Here is an 11,256-nt window from a genome sequence, read left to right as displayed (position 1 = left end):
GCCAAAATGGCGGCCGCGTTGAACGAAAGTTTAATTTATTATTTATTTTAATTTATTTTTAAAAAAAAAATCTTCAACGTTACAGTGTTCAATTAAATGTTATGAATGAGTAAAAGAGTAAAATTTCCCATGAACTGTGTACAAGTGTTGCCGTTTTTTGTATTGTATTCTTCTTAATAATATCAAAGTAGGATATTAGGTACTTTTTCACACTTTTTTTGTACAGTTGTATATAATGGTTCAGTGTGGGATTACATTATTTTTGTAAAGGTCTAGTCCTTGTTTTTTTACAGCAACAAATCCTTATTTGATTCACACAAATCCGTTATTGTTTTGCCCTTACCGTTTTATCCCTAAAATAGTCATACATTAATTTAAAGCATAGTGTTTACAGGAAATATTAGTGTTTATTACAGGAACTATTACAGTGTTTACAGTAAATTAAAAAAAAAACACACACACAAATCAGCACACCCTATAGTCACTTTATTGACAATAAATATGTACAGTATAAACATGCTTATTAAATCTTTGTCACAAATGTGATAAAGCAGAACAACGTGAATAAATCTTATATCAGTGCCCATTTTGCAATCTAATTGTACAAATATAAACCCATCAAATCAACAGAACCATTTCGTAAGAGAAAAAAACCATGTAAAAAAGTGTTTTACTTCTTTCTTTGTGCTTCGCTGGTGTACGGCAGCCATGTTGATGAGGTAAGCAGGCAGGCACAAGTCTGCAACACGTCAGCTATGACTGCTTCAGGATCATCTTCGAGAGCCAATCCAAACCTTCGACCAGACCTGACCCGCTCACTGCGCAGGATGCCTGAACATAATACTACACGCACGCACGCACGTTACTAATAGTTTAACATCCATGATGTTTCCATACATGTTTTGACTATAGGGCCATTTTTGCAATTGATGAGCAATTGGGAGAAGACAAAATTCATTCAAATCAGAATTTGGATGAAAAAAAAAAAACATCACGTGTAACTTGTAACCTACCGGCTGCGTGATTCCCGACAGGCGCAGCCCCTCGCTGACCTGACTGACAGTCATGGCTTGAGGGAGGTCCTGCTTGTTGGCAAACACCAGCAACGCCACCTTCCTCAGCTCGTCCTCTTCCAGCTGTCAAACAACAACACGTCAAATGGAATGCGTGGATGGATTATGGATTGGTTGATGAGGACTCACAATCCTGTGCAGCTCTTCAGCAGCCTCTTTGAGCCTCTGAGGGTCGTTACTGTCCACCACAAAGATGACGCCCTGAACAAACATTCATTGACAGTTTCAAAAATAATGGAATAATCTGCTGACAATTTGTGTACAAGTGTGCACTAATGCATTGGTGTCTATATCAGAGAGTGCCGCAGTGTGTACTTACATTAGTGTTTGTGTAGTAGTGTCTCCATAGCGGTCTGATGACAAATTGCCCGCCGACATCCCAAACAGTGAAGGAGATGTTTTTATATTCAACCGTTTCTACATTAAACCCTGCATATAAAACAATCCCACTTAATTATTATTATGCCTTACAATTTTCAAAAGGTGTTATATTTTTTTTGCAGTGTTATGACCGACCCACGGTGGGGATGGTGGTGACCACCTCAGCCAGCTTCATCCTGTACAGCAAAGTGGTTTTACCGGCAGCGTCCAGACCAACTGTAACACGCAAAAAGTGTTAAAAGTACAAATCCATTCAAAAGATGTGACTCAAAATTGCCATTGTTACTTTTACACGTTACAGTTGTTCATTTAAAATAGGAATGTGCGTAAAAAAGTGCCATAAATGCTATAAATATGCCCAGGACGTATCTAAATCGAGTACAGATTTTTTATATCCCGGATGTCAATTATTACGGGTCTGCAATTTAACCTTGCAATGGACGAGAGTTTGTGTTGCAAATAGTTTTTCCTTTTGTCCCCCCTTCATAATACTTTTATTAATTACAATAATAATACTCCTAACAATAATAGTAGGAATAATGAATATCTAAATCAATCTTGAACTCACCCATTAGAATCCTGGTGGGAGTTTTGGCAGTAAACATGGCAAAAAGTCGCGAAATGAAGACCCCCATAGTTGTGCTCAGCGTGTCCTCTTCTTCTGCTTTTCGTGTTGTGTATCTGTTGCGAGTGTCTTATGTGTGTGGCTTTATAGGCTAGATGTATGTGGGGGTGTGGGGGTGTCATATCATGTCATGTGTGTCCATGCAAACAAGTACACGGTGGCATCTGCAAGTTGCGACAGAGGTGTGACTTCCGCATCAAAGTGTGTCCTGCGCCGGAAGTTGGACTTTGTTGAAGCCCGTTGACATGACGACCCACTCCACGGAAGCGGATTCATACCACTTTGGCATTTTGAGGAGCGACGAAAAGGGCGCAGGAATTCAAAACGGATTGAAACGTCACGCGACGTCACGTCCGGGGATTTGTGTACGTCACAATCACCGAGCTGCTTCCACGTGGAGCGAAACAACACAACACAGTTGGGGCAAACCCAAACATCGTTTCTGTTATTATATTTTTAAGACAATTGACAGCTTTCAATGAAAACGCATTCATATTTTTCCTCAAATGACCATGACGTTGTTCAAAATGACATTTTGCAAGAGAAACAAAACGAAACAAGAAAACAAAACGTTGACCGTGTGGCTGAATTAACATTTTATTAGAATACGAATAACTCGAGCATAATATTCTTTGTCAATAAACCAAAAATTAAAATCAACTGTCGACTTTCAAATGAAATGATCATTCACGTCATTAGTCCACAATATCACACAAATGGTTCAATGAAGTGGTTGAATCCCTCCCATCGTCATCTGTACCTTTAGCTTATGCGCTATTAGCAAAATAATTATTTGTACATTTTAATTTGTACAAAAAGGTCAAGTCTTCCACTGTTGCATACACGCACACATGTGAAAATATGCATCTTTGTTATGAATAGAAAAGACTGCCTGCTCCATGCATGGATTATGTGAAATAAACTATGGTTATTAATGCAGCTGAAATATTTAAGAATTTTGCAACAAATTTCCCATGAATATTTTCGAGCAATTCACCAGAAATTTGCCATGAAAAATCTTCTAAAATTGAAAGAGTTCTACAGGAATTGATTCATTTTCCAAAGAAAAGTTTCCAGAAACTGCGTCAGAAGTCCACCAGAAAAATTTGGAAAATTCTCACTAAAGTTCCCATGTAAAGTTTACAGAATTTGGGGGGAATTTTCCTTTGAAAAGCTTCCAGAAATTCATTGTATTTGGATATATTTTTTAGCAACAGCCAGAATCTTTCAGACACTTTCTATGAAAAGACATTCAGGTGGAATATTTTGCCAAATTCCCCATAGAGTTTCCATAAATTCCCTGCCAATTTTTCATAAGGAAGAATATTACGAAATGAGAAAAATCATAACATAAAATGATACAATTAATAATTCAGTCAAGCCACAATTATGCTTTACTGTCCTTTCTGGAATTGTACAAAAAGTATGAAATGTTAAAAGTAAAATAAAATAGAAACTATGCTAATAAAATGGTAGAAGTAAAAAAAAATGCAAATAACCTAAAATGCTGTTAAACGGTGGTCAAAATAATGAAATAATAAATATTTTTTTGTTAACAAATCAAGTGTGAATGATATTTATGGAGACTTCCTGAGAGATTTTAAAGGCATTTACGGGGGAAATCAAACAATAGCGTCGTTATCTTTGTGAGCATAAATTAAGGCCATGTCATCAGTTTGGACACATTCAAAAGATCATTTAGCGATGGAAAACGTTTGAAAATTCTCCACCAAATTTCCTGTGCTCGAAAAGCTTCCAGTTAGATTTCCAACAGTGACTTTTTGTAGCTGGAAACATTCTATAGTTTGAATTTTCAGAAATTTTCTGCTAATTTTGTTGAGAACACAACAGGCACACCATCTTTGACAAATTTTCGATGTGTTTCCTGGCATTTACAATAACTACCTTCCCAGAATATCAGAAGATTTTTGGGAACATTTTCTGTCAATTGCCAGAAATTCTCTAGAATTTTTCTTGAAATATTCGCTCAAAATTTGCGTGTGACATAGAACTGACAAAAACCCAAAAAGATCCTGGTGTGGTCATGTGACAAAGATGCAGAAGCCTGATTGGCTGATGTGAAAATGAGTGTGTCGCTGGTGTTGCATTATTGCTGTGTTGTTGGTGTGGCTTTGAGAGTTGTTTCTTTCTTGTAAGAAAAAACATTACAAAAAAGAAAATCTAAAAAATACTGTAGTAGATCATCTTTCAAGTTTGATTAGGTTTGATTTTTTTGGGCAGAAGGAACGTTACTCTTTGGGGAGGGGGACAGAAATTTCAAGCCTAAAAAAAAAATCCATAAATTCCTAGGATATTTTCCACCAAATTTCCAATGAAAGTTCTTCATTAACATTCTGGAAATTCTTAAATTTACTAAAAAAAACTGGGTCACATGACCTAGATGCAGACGCCCGATTAGCCACTGCGGAACCGAGTGCGTCGCTGGTGTAAAATTCTTGTGCTGTTTACTGGATGTTAGTCCGATTGAAAAATGAAAAGCTCCACCATTGGCTGCTTGCATACTAGTGCCTGTTTTCTTTTGTTTTACGTACACAATGTTAAGAAGTGCACTTTAAAAGCCAGTCTTTAAAAATGATTCAAGATTAAAAGCCTTTTCAATTGGTAGACAAAAATCCCTCCAGACATTTGGAAATGATGAGAAAACACTGAGCGTTCTTCATGTGGTAGGTGGCCATGATGTCTTTTTTTTTTTCTTGGGTCAAAGTTCAGGGTGTGGTGGGTTTGTGGAGGATACCCTGGAGGTCTTCGGGCAAGGCCAGGATGACGCCGTCGATGTGAGCTCGCAGTTTGGCCAGTGTGCCGGCACCCACGGGCAGACGCTCTTTCTCGGCTTGACTCTGTGGAGGGAAAACAACGACCCAAAACCCCACACAAGTCAGTATTTGGTTTGGGGGCTTTTTCTTGCGATCCAATTTTTCCAACTTGCCAGTTTGTCTTTCAACTTGAGGACCAGATCCACCGTCTCCACCTCCGAGTGCCTCTGGACTCGCTGCTGCAGGTCCTAACGTAGACAAAAGGTGAAAAAAACTCTACCCAGGGTCTGCAATATCGGATGGGGAAACGCTTCACCCCGAGACTTGAACAATTGGAGAACTCCAGCTCTGTGAGACCTGAACAACCTTGCTCCCTCCTCATCCACCCCTGGCTCACCTCCTCACAGAGCGCTTCCAGGTGCAGGGCCTCCAGTTTCTGTGTCATCTCCTTCCTCCTGTTGCGGAACCAGCCGTCAAAGTTTGGAGATTTCAGGAAGTGTCTGGAGAACAATGTGGGAATAAGCACGTGAGAACATGCGACGAGCCATTGTGGGGAAATTGTGAAGAACATGTCGAGAACATGCGAGGACCACCTGGACAGGCACGGACGAGTGGTCGTTTTAGGGAGTACCTGTACAGTCCGATCCAGTCTCCCTTGAGTCTGGAGGTGAGCTGCGGGCCGGCCTTTTCCAGCGTCTTCATGAAGTCCTGCTGGACAAACGGCCGCAGCAGAGGTGGACTCTTCCATGGGCTGATGGACTTCTGCAGAGGCATCAGGCTGGCCACGTAGCGCTCCTGCTCGCCGAGCAAACAAACGACTTCAGCGGGACGTTCTCACTCATGACTGCCGATTGCAATATTGGTATTTACCAGGGGAATGATGAAGCTCTGCGTCAGCTCCAGAAAGTAGCGCCGCAGAATTGCATTCTGTGCCGCCGAAGGCCTCTTCTGTTGGACACCCTGACCCCCCCCCCAAATCAATAAACAATCTTTATGACAGGTTTGAGGGACATGTGGCATCTTTAATTTACCTTCTGAAGCTGCTTGATGATTTCCTCATCTTTGTTGAGATACGGCTTGTACGCCGTATACACACCTGGAAAACACACACACAGTGAGTCCACTAACTTGAGTGAGTCACACGAGTCCTCGGTCAACTGAATCGATCAAGTTCCAAGTGATTCTAAAAACGTCTGATGAGCAGAGTCCAAGAAGCAGCCTATATAGTCTTTGAAGGGACTGGTTTTCCCCAAAGCGACCAGCTCGAGTTGACCTTGCCCCCCCAATTTTGTCAAGACGGAGAGGACAAAGAGATTTACCGGGTTTGGAGTCGAGCGTTTTTAGATTCTTCAGTTTCTTCACTTTCATCTGCTTGGCCATCTCGCCTGTGCGGGGATTAGTTTTTTTTTTTTTAACGCCGCCGCTCCAGTTAAACATCATCTGATTAAGATCGGGATCGGCTGTCCAATCACCTGCTTGCTTCATGTCGCCAATCCGGATGATGTGAGGCCAGTGCTGCAGAGTCTTCGCAAAGAAGGGGTTGGTCACTCCCAGGATGACGGAGGGTCTACAGGCAGGTTTAAAATCGTGTCACCATGGCTCGGCAATCGCTGACATGCACTGAATAGCTGACGTGAGCACATTCCTCACTTCAATCCAAGTATGGAAGTAGAAATAAAGAAATAAATGGAAAAGACATTCATGCATATAAAAATACCCCCAAAAAAATCATGATTACTAAGCATCAAGTGGCAGTATAATACAAATGTGCATAATAGTCATGAAGAAAATAGTTATAACTAGTAAGAAAGTAACCATCATTTTACATAGAAGATAAAAAAAAACTGCTCGTTAATATTGCTGGTTTATTCATCTACATGTGTTGCTCCACCATTTTTGTTCAAACATTTGTTTTTTAGATGGTTGTAACTGTTACATCGATCCGAGTTTTGTGTGTGCGTGCATATGTGTGTGTGACACATTTCGACTCACGGGGCCTGCGTCCTGGTGGTGTACTCCTTGAACTCGCTGTCGTGGATGGTGAAGTAGGGCCGGAAGTCGCTACAGTAGCGTAGAGGAGACACGCAGCTGCATGCAACACAATAGAATGTGGACTTGACTTTTGAGTTGAGCATTTATTTCATCGGAGTCATTTTGTATCCCGAGACCCTTTTGTAACATCCTTTCTTTGTCTGCCATGATCCTAACTAAAGTGTTTGAGGAAAGGAGTGTAACAGCACAAATGGAATTTGGGAACCACCTGACCAGTGCCAGCACGGTGTCGGACGACTCGGCGGGAGAGGGCGCCATGACAACGAGCGCCTCCCCCAGCAAGACCAACTCCCACAGCATCTGGATGTGGAAGAAGACTGGAAAGAAGCACCTGCGCAGACACAGAGCGAAGCGTTGCATTTGACTTGACAAGCGCTAACCTGCACGAGAGTGGGACGCAACCAAAACCGATATCACAAGACAACATTTGTGGGACCGGAGCGCTCACCTGAAGAGGTCCACCTCGTGGATGGTGGGCAGCACAATGGACACCAGACTGTCACTCTGCACAATAAAAATCGTAAAAGAAATCATCGGAGGAGAGACTTTATGGCTGCATGCGCACGGGCCCGGCCGCAAGTGTGGTCACCTGCGTCGACTGCACCAGTTGTGACGTTCCCGGTTTGTCGTAGCTTGTCGGGATGCGCACCTTGATGACCACGCCCATGATGGGCAGCGTGAGGATTCTCCCTGGATGCGCCGTGGGCCAGCGATCTATATCGTTACAAGCTGTGAGGCAAAAGGGTGAATCCTACGTGTGGGCGGGTTTAACGGTCGACTAGTTTTGACTTTTGCGAGCGTGTCGGAAAAATGCAAAATGTGGGAGTCAAGCCCCTACCCGCCTCCAGACACGGTTCCTGCTTCTCAAAGTATTCCGGAGCCATGATCTTGAGGAGCGAGTGGAAGAAGGTCACGTAGGGAAGCTTACTGATCAGGACCAGAGACTGGAGCACAACAATGTGATGTTTGATGAGCACAAGGACGGTCGTCCAAGAATTACACGTGTGCATGTGACTTGCATTCACCTTCTGGAAGTAGCCTCTCTTTAGAGACTTGTCCCGCACTTGCCGAAAATACACATAGCCATAATAATGGCCCTGCTCCCTCTGTGAACACACGTATACAGCATATAAGGTAACAGGCACGTTGGCCTGCAAAATAATTGGACCACCAGCTTTGAAATGAAGATTAACTTGTTATTTTTGCCTATGTATGAAAATTCGCCCTCATGGAATTTTGTCAAACTCTGATGTCACAATTTGGCAAATTCACATCATTTCGACACACGGCAAACCTAATTTGTCATCTCACAGCATTCATCGATAATCACGACCAAAAGAGCTTCATCAATGAACCGGCAGCCCTTGCTCTCTGTAAAAATGATTCGAAAGTTTGGTCAGTAAAAACTAGGCTGAACAGAAATAGTTCTGTTTTTTATTCTTCTTTGAGATTTCGTGCCAAACTAAATTTTGTGTCGCCATCTAGTGGTGAAATCACCTAAAATCAACAGAAGGCAGAACTAAACAGTGTAAACGTACAAGAAATCTGCAAAATAGTGGGAACACAAACGGCAATCTGCAACGGATGAGGGTTTGCTGTACTTATTTGGGTGCCATTTAGAAAGTTGAGTCGTTTCTTAGGTTGTACTTAAGTGCGTGCATGTGTGGCTGGCAACCTTGAGGCAGGGCGGCGCATCCCTGTCACTAGCTTCCAGGAAGCAGCCCAGTGACGACTTCCTGTTGGAGCCTTGACGGAAGCGGAAGCAAAATTGGGTGTCGCCAAGGCAACCTGGAAGCAAGCAGCAAGAGCCCGATGAGGAACGACGGAAGGGGACTTGTTAGGGCTGACACCAATGATTATTTCAACAATCCATTTATCTGGAAATGATTTGTTTTTTAATTAATTGGATTAAAAAGAACATGTTTTAACTTTCATCTCATCTTTTCATAAATCTAAACAAATAAGAGAGTCAACTAAATAGTTCCACAGTATCCCCATAGAAAACCAAAAAAAAAAAAAAAAACGTACAGGTCATGAGAATTTCATTTCTCCCCAACAATACATTCCAAGTCAACTTGTTAGTGAGTTATTAGTACAAAATTTGTTTCAGAGCTCAAACCAAAACCTACCAGAGTTGGAGTCCGGGAAGGACAGGTAGCAAATGCTTGTTTTCTAAAAGGTGAGCACAACAATAACTGGGTTTACTAGTTGTGTGAACAGACCAGATCGTACTGATTAAGGATGCATCGATACCACAACACGGGAGCGGATAGCGGAAGCCGATACCACATTATTATTTTTACAGCAGTTCCTTCTGCGGCAAAGGGACAGTTGAGCCAGTGTGCAAAGCGAGCAAGTGAAGGAATAACGTCGGCTGTGTGGGAGTATTTCAAAGTAAATGAAAGTGACAAGAGCAAAGCGGACTGTAATATTTGCAACGCAAAACTCTCTGGAGGTGCATACAACTCCAGCAACTTGATAAAACATTTGAAAACTAGAAAGCATTTGCCAGCAGTGGAGCTCAAAGAAAACAACCAACGGACAATCCATGAGCAACAAAAATATTAATATATATCTTAATATATTTTTATCCTTTTTGAAAGTAATAGAAAAGTGTGCCATTGAATGTTGACGGTTAAATAACTATCAAAATAGTTTCCAACTGTAACATTTGCTGCTTGTCGAATTGAGAAATAAAAATAACGTTTAAGTTTGGTGGAATTGTATTTTTCGTATCTTTAAGGTCAATGCAACTCATACTCGTATCGGTTCTCGGTATCGGCAAGTACTGTAATCAAAGTACCGTTTTTAGTTTCAAAAGTGGTATCGGTGCATCCCGAGTCCAAATCTCACTCACCTCTTTCTCTGACAGCTTGGAATGATGCGGATAAATCACCTGGAGGACAGATAAGCGCAGTTCTTACACCCAAATGAAGAACATCAAAATGCAACATTTCAGACATTCAGCAATGTTATATCCAGCTTTCACCACAAATTGGAGCCCAAAGTTCTTTTTTGGGTTCTTGTATAGCGTTTGCAAAGTTTGTGTGCCCTGATTATCAGCTCACTGTTTGCCTTGGGTTCAAAAGAAGCACTTGGAATTATTCATGGAATTCTCACAGTACAAATATTGCACAGGGACAGAATAAGTGTGAGGTAGGGAACAAGACTAATTTAAGACATCGCTAAGCGGTTCTCTGTTTGTTTTGAATTTCCATGTTCTTGAGCAATGCTGCCTCATTTCAATGTTTTTGTTTCCTTGTGATTAAGTATCATTTTTTAGTGTGGCCGTTTCGTTGTTTCACCAAGTCAAATTTTCCTGTTTTATAAGCACTTGAAATAAGTCATAGTATTTATATTATGATTTCTTTTATTTCCATTTTATTAACCCAGTGTGTTAACACGACAACTAGGTCTGATGTAAATAAGCAGTAAGCAAACCATTGCGTGGTTAGCGCCAGGAATTAGTCGGAGCCTTGAATTAAAAGCTAACTTTTGGAATCCTTCCCAGCGGGCGGACTCCCTCCTCCGATGAGCAAGCTGACCTCGACGGCTCTCCCCTCACCTCCACCGCCTGTCCCAGCTCCAGGTCGAAGCCCACCACGCAGATGCAGTGCAACCAGGCCGAGAAACGATCCCAAGGCAGCAGCACGGTGCTCCCCACGGGATCCTCGTCGTCGCCCCCGGGCCCGGCGGGCAGCGGTATCTCCTCTGCCGGGGAGATACTACTGGCGTCATGGTCATCCAGGTCCTCTGATTCCTCCACCGGCTCCCCCAGCTCCTCCGGGCCTTGCAAAGCCATGGCGGCCGGCCGGATGCGGGCACGCGGAAGAATGTTTACTGTTTCTTCCACTTATGAAAACTGATATTTGTGCTCGCTTTCTTTGTGGGAATCAACACAAGAAAAACTGCGGTACGGTTAGCGACCTAGCTAAGCCACCAGGGATGCTCCCGTCGAGTCGGGAGTGACGTATAACTTTACGTCATCACGCAAGGACGTACCCGAGTTGTGTTCAACTGCAACACGGCAGCTCGGAAAAGTAAATATCCACCAGTTAATAAAAGTGAACTCTAAAAAACTGTTTTTAACACTTATTCTCACAAGGATCACTTGGTAAAAAAAGCTGGGCTACCGAGAACTTTGCGATAAATTATTGTATCATTTTAAAACTATATTAAACAGTTGTATAGTCTGCATACACGTCTTGTCTGTTTAGAATTTCATATGTTCATACACACATTTATGAATTTCAAAGCAGATTGTATTGGTAAAACAATGGACACATTTAATGTCTCTTATTTGTGTAAAGTTTACAAAGAAATATCCGCATAAATCCTTAGGTAAAAGCCT

At 42.0% G+C, this 11,256-nt stretch overlaps 2 protein-coding genes across 3 annotated transcripts; both read right to left on the bottom strand.

The window, feature by feature from the left end:
• Window positions 1–465: 465 nt before the first annotated feature.
• On the bottom strand, window positions 466–2,278 carry LOC133162182 (ADP-ribosylation factor 4-like). The gene is made up of 6 exons (XM_061291200.1): window positions 2,023–2,278; window positions 1,590–1,670; window positions 1,393–1,502; window positions 1,203–1,274; window positions 1,014–1,136; window positions 466–843 (listed from the first exon to the last, which is right to left on the bottom strand). The coding sequence occupies exons 1-6, from the start codon at window positions 2,087–2,089 to the stop codon at window positions 754–756; spliced, it is 543 nt and encodes a 180-aa protein (XP_061147184.1). The 5' UTR covers window positions 2,090–2,278; the 3' UTR covers window positions 466–753.
• A 373-nt stretch (window positions 2,279–2,651) lies between these two features.
• Window positions 2,652–10,894, bottom strand: dennd6aa (DENN/MADD domain containing 6Aa). Of its 2 annotated transcripts, XM_061292402.1 has the most exons (18): window positions 10,471–10,894; window positions 9,763–9,801; window positions 9,035–9,077; window positions 8,581–8,693; window positions 7,931–8,011; window positions 7,744–7,849; window positions 7,495–7,634; window positions 7,354–7,409; window positions 7,114–7,236; window positions 6,846–6,941; window positions 6,326–6,420; window positions 6,173–6,238; window positions 5,885–5,949; window positions 5,724–5,813; window positions 5,485–5,648; window positions 5,251–5,353; window positions 5,027–5,101; window positions 2,652–4,937 (listed from the first exon to the last, which is right to left on the bottom strand). In XM_061292402.1, exons 1-18 carry the CDS (start codon window positions 10,705–10,707, stop codon window positions 4,806–4,808), a joined length of 1,824 nt encoding a protein of 607 aa, XP_061148386.1. In that variant the 5' UTR covers window positions 10,708–10,894; the 3' UTR covers window positions 2,652–4,805. The 2 variants fall into 2 exon arrangements, with proteins under 2 accessions (XP_061148386.1, XP_061148384.1); XM_061292400.1 differs by having other exon boundaries at window positions 2,652–5,101; window positions 7,495–7,619.
• Between the last annotated feature and the right edge of the window lie 362 nt (window positions 10,895–11,256).

Source organism: Syngnathus typhle, linkage group LG11 (genome assembly GCF_033458585.1).
Source record: "Syngnathus typhle isolate RoL2023-S1 ecotype Sweden linkage group LG11, RoL_Styp_1.0, whole genome shotgun sequence".
In the NCBI taxonomy this organism is placed as follows: Eukaryota; Metazoa; Chordata; class Actinopteri; order Syngnathiformes; family Syngnathidae; genus Syngnathus; species Syngnathus typhle.
Note: the sequence above shows the minus strand (reverse complement) of the source record. Positions and strands in the feature narration are given on the sequence as shown.